An 18,178-nucleotide genomic window follows, 5' to 3' on the forward strand; every position below is an offset into this window, starting at 1 on the left:
TGTTGGGGGGGGTGGAGAAGGGGGAGGATACTCCACATTAATTTCTTTCTTTCAGTTCTTATGCTCGTGTTTTCTCTTTTCTTTTTCACTTATAATAGAAAATGCTCTATCTAATTGACTCAAATCCATAACCACTGGTGGTTTCATTGCATAAGATCTCGAAGAACTTACCAATGAGGTACCATCAATTCTTACACTGAAGAAATCAATTATAGACACTAAAACAGTAATACTATTGGATCCACTCTCGATAAACAGACTTGGGACTTGTGATCCCAAATAAGCTCATCATGGGACCCTTCTCCGTCAATAATTATAGGCATCTGTCTGGTGGAATTTTGGTCATTTCTATAGTTTACATGGGTGCCTATAATGACAATATTACTCATTCTTTGAAGGATGACTGCCCTTGAAGCTTTTTAAGTTTATGGAAGGACAGAATAGCAGTACCTGGGTCTCATCGGATCAGTCCTTCAATCCTCCTACATCTACTGGTCTGGAGTGTTCCAACTGCACAAAACCATCATCAAATCTATTGAATCCCTCTTCTGCTCATTCCTATGAAAAGGTTCCGATTCCTCAAAATTCCTCCACCCCCTCCACTGGTCCTCCATTTGCCTCCCTAAGTCGGAAAGTGGCCTTGGCCTTAGGAGAATCAAAGATGCCAACTCCGCTGCCATCCTTAAACTGGTCTGGAAGGTTGTTTCCAAAAAACCAAGTATATGGGTCAGCTGGTCTACTCCTCCCTCCTCCATAGAGACTCTTTGGACCACCTCCTGCAATCCAAATTCCTCTTGGGTTTGGCGCAAGATTCTTCTTTCCAGACCCCTTGCAATATCCGCCATCCGCTCTCACATTGGTAATAGGTCCACCACCTCCTTTTGGCTCGACAACTGGCACTCGGCCGGTGTCCTCTCCTTGATTATGGGGAATTGGCTCGTTTACTCCTCTGGTATTCCTAGGACCTCTATGGTATCCTCAATCATCTCCCTTGCCTCTTGGTCCCCTCCTACCAACACCCCCGCTCTTGATACCATTTGGCATTCCCTTCCCTCCCCCTCCTTAAGAGCCGACCAAATCATCTAGACCCCCTCCCCCATGGGCTCCTCCTCCACTGCCTCAGCCTAGAACCTCATCCGCTCCCCTTCCCCCCGCTTCCCTTGGCATAAAACCATCTGGTTCAAAGGCCACATCCCACACCACAGCTTCACTATTTGGAGAGCTCTCCCCAATTGCCTCCCCACCCAAGCCCTCCTCATCTCCGGCCATATCCCTTCCCCCCCCCCCGGCCAGTTGCCTCTGTTGGAATGGTCAGGAAGACACCTCTCACCTATTCTTTGACTGCCCTTTCTCCTCCCGTATCTTGGACCTAGTCCTATCCAAATGCTGGCCTACCCGGAGAACCCCCCTCCCCCTCTCGAGAAAAGGGCTTTGGGTTGATATTGACCTATTTGGCTCTTCCATTTACGACATCGCCGGTAAACTTGCTTTTGGTGCGACTATCGACCACATTTAGATGGAACGCAACCTCCGTAGATGGGTTCCCAACTCTGGATCCTTTGACTCGATTTTGAAGGCCACTTTAAACTTGGTTCCCTCCCCCATTGCACAGTAATCGACTCCCCAAGGAATAGGCTTTCTATTGTCTCCTGGAGTTGCCCACTCCTGCCCTTTAGGGTTGTATCCCCATCCTCTGGCTTTGCACATCACTCCCCCCACCCCTTTTTCCCCTTGTATTTAATTTTTATATTCATCCAAAAAAAAAAAAAAAATAGCAGTACCTACTAAAAATGTTGTTCCAATTGATTAGAAGCTTCCTAACCAAACCTATGGTCAGGCATTCTTGAGGAATTTAATTGGAGAAGATAATTTCATTTCTAAACTTGGGATGATATTTTGGAAATGTTACTTATCTGATTTAGTGCTCATTCAGAGATGATGTGCACTGACCAGAAGCATCAACTAAGGAGGCAATGAATGCATTTAGAGAAACATAGAGAAGAAACCAGAACAACAATTGATGCAAAGATTATGAGGAAAATTTCTGTCATAGAGTAACAACTTATAGATCAGCACAGCACAACCAGGAGTTTACAACATATCATTCATCAGCAGAAAAAAAAAAAAAATAGAACATATTAATACCTCAGCAACCCTGACACAAGTTGCAATCTCTGTTCTTCCTGTTGTTCGGTCTTTTGCCTGAATGCAAGCTATATTATTACTTTCTGTTGTCTTTATTCTTCCCCCATCAATGGAAATAGAATCCTGTTGCATGTCCTTATTCTTTTCACCACAAGCTCTCAACAGAGAATAAATAATAGTTCCTTTACGACCAAGAAAATCCCTTTGGTTGTATGATTCTGATGATGCAGGCAAGGGATCCAACATGGTGTAGAATGGTGGAAGGATCCAGGTCATTGGCAGTCCAAGAGAAAGGGGAGGATCAGGCACCACCCATATTAATGCTGATGCATTAAATGATTTTGACTGCGAGAATGCATCAGAAGAATGAAAATTACAAGAGAATGAAACAGCAACATTTGTTCTTCCTGCAGATCTGTAGAGGAGTGATGCATGTTGATGAGAAATAACAAGCTATTATATTGTAACAGACAATCAAAGTATCTAACAAAATAGAGATTCGCTTGTGAAATAACTACATCAGGAAAATTATATGATGAACGACTGATCAAAAAGAGTATTTTTGCAAGAACTCTGCATTCTAGCAAATAACCCAAATAGATCTTAACTGGCTAATAGTTAAATAAACACAGCCACCAATCAAAATTAAGAGAGCAACCCTAGTTCCGCTAATGTTCCAGGGACTGATCAAATATTCAGAAGAATATTAAAAGCGAAACCAAGACTGAACCAACGAATGTTACTTTGACCAACACAATTTGTCTTGGCATCTAATATTATGTCAGGGAGCAATAAATTAAAAATATAATACAGAATTTGATTAATAATTAACCTATCATCCATTATAGCATACGAAATTGCCTTTACACGGCCCCATTTGGAAGGGCTTTCAAGACGGTTTACTATTTTGTACCATAAGAAAAAATGATGCGGCAATTCCAATCGTTGGATAGAGAGGACTTTGTATGGATTCGCCACGGCCAATTTCAGAACCTAATGCAATCAAATACCCTCCTAGCAATTGGCATGCATCAATGTGTATGTCCATGCAGATCTACAGTACTCCAACCACTACAGTGCACTCTCCCATAGTATTGAGTTTTTCAAAAGCTGTAATTTGCCATTTGAAAATTCCAATTTTGCTGAAACTTAACATATGAATAGAGGACCTTGGGTTCTACCTGTCCAAAAAAATTGGGCCTGATCTGATCTGCCACGTTGCATATTTTTGGGTCCTTTTAGATAAGGCTTCCTAAGTGGACTGTTCAGTAAACCTTTACATTAATAGTATTCATCGAACAGTAGATAATATACACCATATCTTCTTACTGTGTTCACTTTTCAGAGAGCACAGAGCAGAGAGGCCTGCTGGCACCACATAGCTTCCCCTCCTTTCTTCTTTCATTGATGATCTTTGGGGTAAGTAGGAGTAACCGTGTAAATTTAAAAGGCCTTTCCTATGAATAGATCATTCATTTATCAAGGAAAAATGGGAAAATACTACGGCCAGAGTCATCAGGAAGCTAGCTTTTCTTCCTAATGATAATGCTGCAGACTTTAAGGGGTTCTCAAGTCCATTAACAAAAGAGAAACTCATGAAATCAATATGAGGACTGATCACTAGAAACTAACTAAAATTCATAGTCTGTCTTCATTTAAATTCTAATTAATATTAGAAAAATATAAAAAATCTGAACCATGTTTCCATTTAACTCTCCTCCAACAAGAGAACCTTATTCCATTTAATTTTGATGGAAAAAGCTGAATGACAAGTTTTCTTGCCATCAGGATAGTAAGTGTATTTGCACCCAAAAGAGGAATATAAAAATGATAGTGAAGGGGTTATACCTTCCATGTAATACTTTAATAAAACCAAGGTCCTTTTCATCTGGATAATTGGGGTGAATTTCTTTGGAACTAGAGAATGGAACTTCAATCTTATCACCATGTGAATGCCCCCGAAAGCTCAAAACCTAAACATAGAGAAATAATCCTTTTATTTAACTTTTTCAATTTATCCCTAAGTGTGCAGTACCGTTAGTAAACACAAGCAGAAAGCAGGGGAAAATGAGAAAGCTATTTTACCTGCTCATCATCGATGAACCATTTGTAACTATTGCATAGCTCATAGAAGGAAAACAAATTACCCTGAAGTACATCTAGAAGTTAGTTGAACAAGCACACAGAGAAGAAATCAAACAATAACTAATTCTCCTTTTATACTTGCCTCGGGTAAAGAAGGGAATATTGGCATTTCACGGCCAACTCCAAGTTGTTCACTCTGGACACTCAAAATCATTAAGGAAGGTATCCCAACCTTAACTCTGCCATGTGTTTGACAAATCACAGTATCACCATTTCCATACACCGTCGCAAGTAGGGTCTGATCATCAGAATCAGTCAATTGTATATATAATCAATTCTACATGTGAAGCAGGCATGCAAGTAAAAAAGTAGCAATAACATGGAAGAGATGGAGCTTGGTTATATTCAAACACTATCAAGTCCATGTGCTCGTTAATAGCTTTGGACCCTTACACAATTATCACTTTATTCCACATTGCATTCAAGATGGACATAACACCAACTTGAAATTTGAACCATGTTCAAAACTTTGTTCTCTGAAAACGTCTAAACTGACACATTCAAATCGAAGGCAGTCACAATTACCAAGAAGAAGGTTCTTTAAATTATAACATTTAATTCAACTTTATCGAAAATAATAAATTAAACCACTATCAACTAAGTCGTTAAAAAAATCAATAACAAAATCCAACGAAAGAGAAAAGAAAATTTGTATCTGTTACAACCGCTTATCCCAAAAGCTCAGCCTGCTAAGGGCTACAACAATGTATATTAACAAACAACAACATCCCCACATGTGCAGGCCCACACACGTGCACGGCTCTGCACGTGACACCATCGCATGGCACCAAGGGGCACAAAGCATTACGGCAGAACAACACATATCATGAACCCTTCGCATTTACCAGGGATCGAACACCCAATCTCCTGGCTCATACCAAGTTACAACCGCTTGCACCAAAAGTTCAAGCTGTTAAGTAAGGGCTACAACAAAAACAACAGTATCCAACAGGAAATCAGAAAGTATCAATCAGCCAATACAAGTATACCAATCAAGAGCTTACACTAGTTCCAGGTGAAATTGCTGAAAGTCGGCCTGAAGTTCGGTTGATTGTTGCAATTGCATCATCCATACAAGCAAACTCAATAAAAGCCCTGATGGTTGGGCCCCCTTTCATGGTGAGCTAAACAGAGAGAGACAGAGACAGAAAGATCGTAATAGAATTACTACATAACTGGAAAGATGATCGCTAGTGGGGGATAAAATAGAGTGAAAATGCCAAAGTTTAGTAAAGCTACAAGGAACTGAAACTGAAATGCATTCTACCACAACTATCTACAGGAATGAGCAAGCATTAGATATTGAGCAATTAATATGAGAGTTTCCTCTCCCAATTTTCCTCTGAACAATTCAATCCATTGCCAACAAAAAATTTAAAACATTATATTATTGGCACGTACCATATAAGATGCACCTGGCACAAGGAAAATATCTTCAGGGTGTATTTTTGGTGGTGCATAGACTTCAACTTTGATGGGTTGACTTAAGATTTCATGCCCAGAATGTTGCGTAGCACTGACCTGAAAATTACAAAATCATTTTCGTAAGAAATTGGAGACTCCTTACAACTGAGAGCTAAACATTACATTATAGCAAAGACAATAAAAACTTACATACATAGTTGTAACTCCAAGATGTTTTGCCTGAATTACAAAAGTTGGCACATAGATATGTTCGCCACCAGAGCTAGGAAATTGATCCCCATTGACAAGCTCTAGTATAGGATCCTCAATGTGGAGACGAATATTCATATAGACATACTACAAGAAAAGGACTTCCCACATAAGCTTAGAATTGGATAAGGAGATCTAAGAGAACACTTCTCAGTACCATAAAAAGGGGAAAAAAATAATGAAGAGCTTATGGTGATTAAATATTGAAGGTGGCCATTAAAAGTATAATATGATACATCAGCCACAACCCATCTAGCACAAAGAACCATGTAGAAAATAAATAATGTGTACCAAGTTCACATTGTGGCACACAACTGATGAACTTAGATACATGATTCTTGGGACAAGAACCAATTACCCAGTAAATATGTCCACATAAGCAGAAATTACAACAGTGACATGGAAACAAATACTTCAGATATAAAAGTCCAAAGCACAGTTAGTCAAACCTGAGAAGAGTCAAAGGCATTTCCATCACGAACTCCAGCTAATATATCAAAAGATTTTGCATCTCCGTCCTACAAAACATTGAAGTGAAAAAAAAAAAAAAAAAAAACATCGGAAAGAAATCACAAAATATTTAAAAAATAAAAAATAATCCAATATACCATAAGGCTTATTTCTTCTTCTGAAATTATCCTAATCCAGTCCACATCTGCAACTTGAACCTGCAAAAAAAATATACCTTTATCAGATAACAGTGGATAAGAACTCATAAAAGAAAGTAGTGAAAATGGAACTGTAATCATAGGTTACAGGCAGACATGCTCGAACAAGATTTCTACAGCGTAGTCATTGTTTCCCAAGGATACCTGATGCCTTCACTTCTGCATAAGTATAAAACATATATTCGTGCCCCAAGATACGTCCAAAATCTAGAAGCGATATGGAAAGAAAACTTTACTGCAGCTCAAAAACATTAAGAGAGGAAAATGGGAAACTTATGTGGGAACTTGAAAATTCTAAAGGCGATATTGGACAGCACTACTTGTCTGGCGTTCAGAACCTCCAAAACAATTGTTGCATTAGATGTCTAGATCACAAAATCTCTTCATTATTCAATAATGTCAAGCAAATCCTAGTCCTTGGTAGCAACTGGACCATAGTTATCAAGGCATCGCCTTGGCGCCTTGTTGGTGTTGCCTTGGTTTTTTTTTCCCACTCCCACTGCTTTGGATCGCCTTGTCGCCTTGACAACTATGAACTGGCTGTGCACCTCCAACATACATCATGGGAGGCAATGAATGTGCCATGCCTGCTGACTGGCTAGCCAGATTTACCGTAAACTACATATCTCAAATGACTCTTGTAGTAAGGGTGTCAAACCAAGATCGAACAACTTGCCCAAACCAAACCCAACCACTCAACCTGAAACCTCTGACCAATAATTTAATTGTTCCAGTTTTAGCTTGGGGTTCTAAAAATTCCAGGTATTCAATCGGTCCTGGGCTGGGCCGGTTACACCGGCAGGCCCGACTGAAATGGAAAACTTAGACTGAACCCTAAAGCCAACTGGTGAAATCATTAAACAAAGTTTACTTTTAGGTGAGTATATTTTCAGTAAACTTTCACCGTATCTCAACTCCCTTCGACACACGGAATGGCAGAGGAAACAGAACTCATGAATCTTACTTTCCCTCCAGCTGCCATTGTTACTGGTGAGCAATGGCAAGCAAGCTCACCCATTCCAAACTTCCCTTTTCTAATGGCCATGGTTTCCATTATTGTCGCTCTTCTCCATGGGGCTTCTGATTCCCAAAGATAATCTTATCTCTGGGACCAGTGTGTGTGTGCTATTAACACTATTAAATTTAGTTCAAATCCCACTCCATCCTCGAGGTCACAAGTTCTCTCTTGTGTTATCTACAGATAAATCCCCTCCTGAGGAAAGAATAGAAAAAAAAAATTGAATCCCTTGAGGAACTCAGATAGGGAAAAACTTGGAGACGTTTGCATATTGTATCCTTTTCCTTTCCCCAAACGAACACCCCAATTCCCAGTGAGTTCTTTTTTTTTTTTTTAATGGTGAAGCAGTAATGATAGTAAGGGCCTCCACTTATACCTATGTCAAATTGAGGTTAGATTTTATATGCACCATGAAAGAGACATAACAGTGATTTGTTGACAGTTTTTTCCCATGCAACTATTGGTCATTTGGTCTTACGGACTGACAATGGCCAATTGTCTTTGGCACCAAGACCAATTATCTAATCGATCCAGTTTTGGTCCCAGCCCATTTGCATGAGCACCTAATGTCAGACCAACCAATTGACACCCCCATTTAATAGCTTGTAGGCTGTAGCCTTTTAGGTCTATTTCTTCTTAATAAAAAGAATAATAATGAATAGACACACAAACCCAAAAGAATAGATGAAAGCACAGAAGAAAAGTTACCACAGCAGAAGCCGCAAGTGGAGGAGCAAGTCCTATATCATGAACTGTGACAAGGGCAGTCCCTATCCCTCTGGGAGCCAGCATCAGTTGCAAGCACTCCAAACTGGGTGGTGGTTGAATTACCTCAACCACTTGAGTGTCATTCACAACAGCATTCAGAAAACAAGTTCCTCCAGTAATTGACAGATTTAGCTGGAATAGGATCATACACATAAGTATGCTAAACTATTATCTGACAAGTAATAGTGGAAAGGATAAGGGGAAAAGGCTTTACCGAACATAACAGAAGAATAAATACTATTGATAATTTGATGCAAGAACACAAAAAACACAGGTCCACTTTAAGACGTCATTTTCATATTCATGCTTGAGACCAAGCTAGACATAGCCCGCAAACAAAATACATGTTATGAAGAATAATAACATTAATCTTCCGTCAAGATTGAATATTGTCCAAGAAACTAAGTGGCAAACCAACAAGAGCAGAAATGGTGTTCAAGAAACTGGTGAAGCAAATGGCAAACCCACAAGGACTAGAAAATGGCATTACCACAACCACCATGGTATAACAAATTCAAGTTTCCACTTATATGGTATACAAGAATCCAACAACATATGCAAATAGATGCATCACAGCTACGATCTAGATTATCAAATTAGCACCTCAAGAATCAATGGCCATGACATGATTCTGGAATTTTCCTTCCTTTTTTCTCAGATGAAAACTGATAGTCTGATTCTATTGAAAGAGAAAGAGGGAAGAAGAAACAGAATAGGAATGTATAAAGTGAGAAAGAGATGAATGTATAAGAAAGAAAGGGATGAAGAGAAATTCAAGCCACTGTAGTGAATCTATATAGTCTGAAACGTCAGCCCAACAGCTGTGCTTGTGAACAAGTTACAGAACTTATAAGTTAATCATTATAACTTCATTAGCATCCTTGAGGAAGCATTACAGCCACTGACACCCAATGTCAACAGCTCAAATCCCATTAGGACCAGTAATTTCCAAACAAAAAAAAGTTGCCTACACACTCCTGTTTTCCTTTTTTTTTTCCAATGGAATTCATTAATAAATTAATGGATAAAAAACTTAGCAGATACCATCTTCCATGGTTTCAGTTGCTGCGAATTGAGAAACAATTACTGCTTGTTTGGTTTCACAAAATCACATCATGGGAAATATAGTAAACATTTCCTTGATTCATAGCAGCATATTGCAATAAATAGGACTACCACAGGGCCAGGTCAGCCACAGTGAGCCATCAGTAAGTTATTTCAAGGAAAATGCTAATACAACAGGAACATTGTATGAGCTCCCCTGTTTCATATTACATGACATATAACCATATCTAACATATATATATATATATATATATACGAAGTTATAATCTAGGTTACATTATACTCAATTGTTATATTCTGTACTAAAAAAATTAATACATAATAATTTTCCACTCAAATTGGATGGCCATTAACCCAGGCCCACAGCCACCCTGGTCCAATGTCCAGCCCTAGCCATAACTAAAGGCAAACTGTATTATGACTCCATGCCACCTCAACATTAAATAATTAAAGAGAAAAGCACCAATGATCTCCAAACACATCGAAGCTACTGATCCACCAAAAGCAACATTCACATATCTTCATTTGATAATCCTCATAATAGATTATCACCTTTCTTTCAGTCTCCACATCCTTCGCCAGGACAATTACCCCCACAAGAAAGGACTATCTTGTGCAATAGGAATATTTCATCCAAAAACATGGAAAACCATGTAAGAAACATGACAATGCAACCATCTGCAGAAATGCAGTTCCATCAAAGTATAATCATGATGCATCTTTGTTTGAAAATAGACTTGTCAAGAATTAAGCATGGTTTCACTTCACACATACTTCTGTGATTTTCACTTCGATATCTCGGTTTTGACAGCAGCTGAAACTCAAATAATCTCAACAATTTGGTCACATTGACTGGATCAATACAAGATTACATTTATTTCAGTTGAAACTACCAAATTATTTTTAGATTTTGACCACAAAAAAAAATCAGGAAGGTTACTATTCACACCCCCCCACCCCAAAAAATAAATAAAATATTCAGAAAGGTTATCAAATTTTGATTCCTAGGAATTAAAGCAAGAATCATGAAAATATAAATACCTTTGCATCAGGACTGAAAAATAAAAGTGTCCACTCTGGGATTACTCTTAGGGTAGAAACAAGCTGCATTTTCCCAACAATTTACAGTAAGAATATTAAGAGAACGCAATAGAACAAATTTGGACGGAACAAAAGCACCATCGAAAATGTATATTACGATGATTAATAGGAGACCTGTAATCGTATGGCATCTGTGAGATTCCTTGAATCTTTAAGCAATGAAGAAGCTTCCTCAAAAAGACGTCCACTTATGGTAGTGGAGAAGCCAATTACAGTAGCACGAACAACGCACTGAAATACAAAGATCCATCATGCTATTTACAGCAAAATGTACAAATACAAAGCAATAAAATACATAAACAACTACAGAACCCTTTTTGTGGGCAATAACTAGAACAGAGTAAGAATATTCATGTCACAGGAAGAGAACAGCCAGCAAAAAGAAAAATTGGAGGGCCGGGAAAGAGGCTTTCATCATGGATGAAGACACAGCTCAAAAACGATCAAATCTGCATATCAGTAATGCTGTCCAATTAAGGACAAAAATCTTCTATAGAGCTGATAATTGATCTAACCATACATGCATGCAACCCAAAGAGACACGTACACAAAATTTGTTGCTTGCAAACTTGAATCCAGCATGGGAACAAATAGTCACCAACACTAAAACTTTTATCTGAAACCTTACAACATTAACAGAAACCAACATTGACTTCCAAAGCCTATTCTCTCTGTTCCTTCAAGTTTCGTATTCTTCTATGCCAATTCAGCAAAGAGTGAACAACTATTAAAACAGTGCTTTAGCAGATCTCTCACATTCATATTCAAAATTGTACTAACTCTGCATATCCCCACATGATAGCAAGCAATAATGTGAAACCTTGAGAGTTCAGACCCAAAAAGATATGAAGGTCACCAAGGGAAACTTTAATCGGCTGGAAGGGAGAACCAAACCAAGCCAAGTCAAAAATCCCAATACCAAAATATCGCATCTCCACAGCCATCACTTGTCACTTTTTTTAATGAACAGAGAACCTTCATTAAACCAGCATAAAAAATCACATAGAACAGAACAGACTAACTCTCTCTGTGTGGCCATGACAGAGTTAAAGTACCAGAAAGATTCACATAGAACAGAACACATATTTTTTAAATGATAAGACGGACTTCATTAAAGCAGCAAAAAGATTTACACAGAACAAAACAAAACTCACCTTCAATATGTGGCCATATTGGACCTCACCCTACCTTTATACAACTTCTTAATTACCATTCAAAACAGAGCTATTAAGCGTGGCTTTCATAGTTCTGCCCACATTTTAAGTAGAGACTCGTCAAATCTATATACTCTACAAAGTACTTTCTTCCTGCTTCATTGACATGCTACATCAATTATCCAATCTCAAGCCCTTTTACTTCTGTTGATATGTCATGGCCCTTTCCAAAGAAACAATCCAAGCAAAAATCTTCATCGTAGGAGCACCCTCATTAAAATAATCGGCTAACTATTACCACCACAATGAATACTGGGAAACCAATAGTTCAACCTCTAATCGAATCCCTTATTAGGCAAATATAAATATATAATAACTCAACACTGACTTTTTCTCAACTTTATTTAATCATTTTTCCATTAGAATCATGAACAGTTTTATGTTTGGGGGTACAATGTCTTGTATTCCGTCACCTGCAAAAGTGGGCTGATTCCAGAAGGCCATTAAGAGACTGAAGGCCTCGTGGCCCAGAGAAATTGGAATAACCCTACATTTTATCATCGTTACCGGTGGGGCCTCAACAAACTGGCAGGTCCATGCAGGGGTTCAGAGGCAGCAGTCTCCGAGAAAAAATTTTAGGAGGCCAAGTGTTCTAAATCAAGAACGAAATAATACAACCATCATCTAACAGAAAAAGGCGTCGCCAAAATGAAAGAAAAATTGCATTTAATCATTTTATGAACCAGTGATATAAATATACTAATAAAGATAACGAAAAAAAAAACAATGTTACATTTTTAAATAATGAAACAGGTTAACAATGGTAAACCATCACCATTGCTCACCACTCAAACAATCATTATGGCCATCATAACAAATGGTCCTTCTTTGTCAGTTTTTGCAATTTGTTCAGTAGTTTATTGTTGGTATATGATATTTAAATCTATTTAATTTGAAAATTTAACAAAAAAAAAAATTTAACATTCAAATTAGTAATAAAAAGTTACAAAAATATTTACACGAACTGTTGAACTGGGTGGGCAGTCCAACCACCATCCATTCATTTCATAATTCATATGGATTTTCAACTACCAGGCCCCAAGGATCCAAACCAGGGTCAGGGCTGAACATTTTAAAAGAACCCAAATAGTAGATGACTCTCAGGTGCTGTCAAACTCATTAATATCAGCAATGGACAAAAAAAAAAATATGAAGATACTCAAACCCTCAGCGGACTGATTGTTGTAGCTTGGTTATCCCTTGTGCAAAAGTGACAAATAAAAATCACTTGGTATAACGACAAAAAATCTCAGACTGAAGAGATATGAACTCAAGATATATATATATATATATATATATAGTCTTAATTATTATTTTGACACAATCACCCAATCCATGCATCTAAAGACACGTCCAAACAAAACCAGGCTTATGATTAAATCCTTTCTTCAAACTCTCTGATTCCATCTTTCCAAAGGATCCAACAGATACAAAGACAATAACCTTCCACATCACAAAAGCTCTTGGGGATGAATCAATGTTAGGCCACTAAAGATTTAATTGAAGCAAGATGAGGGAACACAGCCACAAGACTTTCCATACAGATTCTACATACATTAACAAATTACCATCAGGTGGTGTCATTGCCCATTTTATTCAATGTACAGTAATATATATATGGGAAAATGACATGAAAGCCAGAGGGACACAATGGTATCAGGAAAGCTAGCGAATGTAGACCGTTGGATTAGATAGATTACATCAATACCGTTGGGTACTTGTTGTCTTACGTAACCCACCCCGACGTTGCACAGTCACTCTTCTTCTCCCTCACTATCTCTGGCGATTTCCCATCCCTCACAGCCGCTGCCGCTGTTCAGGAAGAAGAAAGCTCGGACAGAGAGAAAGAGAGGAACAGCAAAAACCGAGAAAAAAAAAGAGAACTGAGCTGCCGCTGTCCAGGAAGAAGAAAGCTCGGACAGAGAGAGAGAGAGAGAGATAGACCAATTGCAGAGGGGAGAACACAGGCAGGACAACATTCCGGCATGGCTACCGAGGGTGGAGATAGAATTAGGGGAGAGATAAGGTGTAACAGGTATGGATTGAAGCTCTCTCAATCTAACGGTTCTCTCAAATCCTACGGTTAAAATCTCGCTAGCACACCTGATACCAGGGTGTCCTGCTAGCTTTCCTATACCTCTCACTATATATATATATATATATATATTGTTACACTGTAGTCTGAATCCTTTGGACCATGGGAGGGCATTGGGCGATTTATGTGTCGTTGACTGGTCATTCAAGCCCAACACAAGGGTCTAGAAGGGCCAAGAAGTCAAGACTAATCTCAAACTTTGCAGGGACTCAGTAGGTTCACATAAAACACACCTAGATACTCAACCCTAGTTTGGACTTTGGACCAGTGACCTGGTGGTTCCTGACACCAGGTTAAAGTCATGCAGTCCGGTTTATAAAACAGTGCATAGCAACAATCATAAATAGTTTGAGAATGGCCACAATAGCAAGGCAACAGTTAATAGCAGTCATTATTTAGAAAGCTATAACAGTAACTTTTTATGACCCAAACAGTCAAAATGCCATACTTTAACAGTTGTAAAGGCCATTAGTAAAAACATGCAAAATGTTGATTCCTAGCACAACCAGAAAAGAAAATAATTACAACTTATTAATGTATTCTGAAATTAAATAACTGTAGAAATTATCCATGTCTTATTGTCAATCTTGTTTAACAATGTACTTTAACACCTTAACCAGCACGATCCTTTGCAACTAAAGGATTCTGGAAAGATTCAATAATTTGATTAAGCATGTCCAATCAAGAATTTAGAACTGAGGACCCTGGCATGGCTCAGCCACTGGGGATCACAATCCAATCTTGATCCAGATTGGCAGATTTGAACCCATACTGAGCGACTCAAGTGAAATAGGTCAAATTGTAGGAACAAATTTTGGGACATATTTGTAATGATATCGGATCTCTAGATCAGCCATTGGAAATACAATCCCTCAGCCAATCTGATCCCAGCACTTGAAATCACATTCCCACTGGAACCATGTACCACTGTTTCTTCCTACTTTCTATTGATGTGTGATATAATATGAAGGTGTGACAATCCATCTAATGGCTTTCAATACTTGCAAGTTGCAATAATAAGGTAGAGCATATTTGAGAACTCCCCAATCTTCTTAAAACAAACAGAAGCAAGCTATTTTATGGCCATGCAACATCTCAAATTCCATACAAATGAGGGAGCAACAAACAGCATCTCCAACTCTTTATCTGTGCATCTTTTCGCAATTTGCAAGTCCCTAACTCCATCAGTATATCCATTATCTATCAATCTATCAAAGAAAAAAATGCATGTACAATAACCATGTGACAAAAGCTTAGTAACCAGAACCTGTGAAGAAGAAGCAAACTGAGAGAGAGATGAAGAAACCCATGATAGTTTAGTGTACTTGTCTATGGTGTTGCTCACCTTTATTTATAATCCAACAACTAGAGTAAGACTCCAACACCTAATTACAATCTAATAAGGAAAGAAATAAAACCAAAAGCAACTCTAACTTTAAGACTCAACTCACCACACGATGGGGGCACTCCCAACACTCTTTTACCAAATCAGTTATCTCACCATGGAAAATTACAATCATTTTCTTGATCAGCCCTATCACACAGCAATAAAGGGTGCAAAGGATTAAAGAAACTAATGACAAGAAGCAGCTACAGAATTTTCTTTTTTTTTTTTTAAATCTCAGTTCTGTTCCAGTCCCAGGGTGTATTCAGCTTTCCTGCAAATTATTGAAAATATCCAATTCTTAAAACGAACAAGATTCAGTTCCAAACTAGCACCAAATCAGACAAATCTGAACTTTCAACCCTATCTCCTACACTTGAAATGAAGACCGGCACGTCCCTAATCAACACTAAAAATCCGTAATTGGAAAGGAAACAGGAAGAAAATACTTTAAAAAATGAGAGCAATCAATAAATGAAACCAAGACAACAACTAAATAAATGAAACCAAGACAAAAAAAAAAATTGAAATTAACCATCATCAAAACCATACATAACAATCCAGATAACTTCAGTAAACATGGAAAGTCAACAACTAACATCCATGTCCACAAGTGTGATTGCTCAGAAGAGGTTCCAAAAGATAACAAAATTAAAAGACAAAAATATATATACACAGTATTAAATAGGTGTACCAGTCCTGATGCATTCTGCAAAACTAAAAATCTTTCCCAACTGGCCCTAGACTTTTCTAAAGCATCAGCATCATCCCAATATGCCAGCTTATCACAATCGAGCAGTTCCCACTTCAAATAAAGAGATGATGAGTTTGCAAAAGCCTTTCCAGAGCTATGAACTCCAACTGCAGCAAGTCGAATAGTGCATCCATTTGCAACGGTAATAGGGGTGAGTTGAATTCTCCCTGGACTGCGATCAGCTTGAACAGCAGATCTTACAACATCAGGCGCACTCACTGAAAGATATGAAACAGTTGCTCAATAGATGCACGGGAAAAAAAAAAAGGATGGCAATAGCAACAATATCCAAATGAGTGGTAAATAAAGGATTCAGTCATACCAGGTTCATTAGCAATCAGAGCAATGGAGGAAGGAAAATCACACATAAGGGACAGCTCCACTTTTTCTATAGCTGGCAGTGGATGATCATCCCCAACCAAGTTGCCACGTGAGAAAACCAGTTTCTGTGTCATGTCAAACCATGGCAAGAGAATTAAAAAATAATAATAATAATTAAGGTGTTAATTAGAGAAGACATGGGTATGAAAAGAGCTGCAGAATCTTACAAAGCCCCCCAGTGTTTGGCAAGACAAACGGTATAATCCCCCACGGCTAGGCGATGGCCAATGAACAACAGATTCATTGAGAATAGGATTGTGTTCTTCATAAAAGATTTCCACATGTTCAACAAACTCAACACCTTGACTCCACCGTTCAGGTCCTCCAGTAAGCATGACATCTAATTCTGTTCCAGCAACAAGATAAATCTCATCTAAATTTTCCAACTGAGTACCAGCTGCGGCTCTATCCAAATCAACAGAGTAACCTCCAAATTGGTTTCCATTCCCTGCCTGCTTCACAGTAAGAGGAGGGTATGCAGCTATATGTGAAGACGCCTTCAAAACAATAGGCCCATCCACGGAATGATCAAAATATTTTAGTTCTTTAGACAAAGTAGCATGCAGCATAGTCCGACCAGAAGTAGAAGCATATATGAATGTCCATGCACATGGAGGACTACCAAGTGACTTGAAGCCCTTGATGTTCAGAAGCTTGTCCAAAGCCAATGTCTCACTAGTCGAATTGACAATTCTGAAAGAATCACTTCCGGTCTTCCACTTTATAAAGGAACTAAAAGCATCACAATTAGAAAAATAGGCACCTGCCAATGCCAAATCAAGTATCCAACCAGAGAATCAGAAGTTTCACCAAAACTATTAAAAAATTAATTTCAAAACAATTCAGAAATATGATTTACCGTTGGATGTTTTCAATGTCACTGCTGCTTGAAGATGTGTTCCTACAACAGTCTCTACAGGAAAGTCTTGGAGCATAACCATAGATGAAGGAACAAAAACTTCAATAACCACCTAGAATCAGAAAAACAATAAATAAATAAAAAAAAAAGAGACATGTCCAGAACAAATAAATACATAAGAAAACAAGAAGGAAAGTGAAGCACTTAGGATGCCAAGGATTAGTGATGCAATTAAAGCATAATGAAAAAGGTCAGCTGAGCTAAGTTCTCTCCGTTTGCATTAAGAGACTGGAGATTTTGATCAAGATCTCAAGTGGAAAAGGGATACAGCATAATATGAACAGGAGATATTCAGTGACGTGAAGATGTTTTAAGAAGAAAGAAACAAAGCCATGCAGTACAATAAGAAATCTATTGGAACAGCGGATAGTAAGAGTATATATATTGGAGACATAAGCTAAATATCAGAAAGACAAAGCATGCATGCATGTATCCTCTGCTTAGAAAACATTCAAATTTCTGTCAGAAGGTTATTAATTGGGGTTTTTTGTCAAATAACCATCTGGCCTTGGATTTCAGCACCCATCCCACCATCCTCCTACTTGAATACGCAAAGGAGGAAGAAAAACAGAAAGCAAAAAATAACACCTACAATGGATGTTGTGCGGAGACCATCCACAGTAGCAACTAGCAACAGCCAAGATTGACTGATTGAGAGGCACGTTAGACATGGTTAGACAGAAAACCTCACACAGCAATAAAACTTCTAGAATTTGATGCAGTAAGCATATGCTTAGTTGGACTTGCATGACCCAATCTGAAAGCCCAAAACAAAGAGTACCCAGTGCATTTGTTCCCTCTTGGGGTTTGTCCCTTGTGGCTTGATGCCTCTCCCCCCCCCCCCCCC

General features: G+C 38.4%; 1 protein-coding gene across 1 annotated transcript in view; it reads right to left on the reverse strand.

The window, feature by feature from the left end:
- Window positions 1-18,178, reverse strand: part of LOC122078288 (nuclear pore complex protein GP210) — a 60,934-nt gene that overhangs the window by 25,757 nt on the left and 16,999 nt on the right. The window contains exons 9-24 of the mRNA XM_042644214.1: window positions 17,272-17,383; window positions 16,580-17,175; window positions 16,354-16,477; window positions 15,972-16,249; window positions 10,699-10,815; window positions 10,525-10,587; window positions 8,359-8,550; window positions 6,573-6,632; window positions 6,414-6,482; window positions 5,905-6,051; window positions 5,692-5,811; window positions 5,295-5,414; window positions 4,373-4,528; window positions 4,231-4,293; window positions 3,994-4,118; window positions 2,146-2,560 (exon numbers count right to left, since the gene is read on the reverse strand). Of these exons, the coding sequence (XP_042500148.1) occupies window positions 2,146-2,560; window positions 3,994-4,118; window positions 4,231-4,293; window positions 4,373-4,528; window positions 5,295-5,414; window positions 5,692-5,811; window positions 5,905-6,051; window positions 6,414-6,482; window positions 6,573-6,632; window positions 8,359-8,550; window positions 10,525-10,587; window positions 10,699-10,815; window positions 15,972-16,249; window positions 16,354-16,477; window positions 16,580-17,175; window positions 17,272-17,383 (2,757 nt within the window). The remainder of the gene's footprint in view (window positions 1-2,145; window positions 2,561-3,993; window positions 4,119-4,230; window positions 4,294-4,372; window positions 4,529-5,294; window positions 5,415-5,691; window positions 5,812-5,904; window positions 6,052-6,413; window positions 6,483-6,572; window positions 6,633-8,358; window positions 8,551-10,524; window positions 10,588-10,698; window positions 10,816-15,971; window positions 16,250-16,353; window positions 16,478-16,579; window positions 17,176-17,271; window positions 17,384-18,178) is intronic.

Source organism: Macadamia integrifolia, chromosome 5 (genome assembly GCF_013358625.1).
Source record: "Macadamia integrifolia cultivar HAES 741 chromosome 5, SCU_Mint_v3, whole genome shotgun sequence".
NCBI lineage: Eukaryota > Viridiplantae > Streptophyta > Magnoliopsida > Proteales > Proteaceae > Macadamia > Macadamia integrifolia.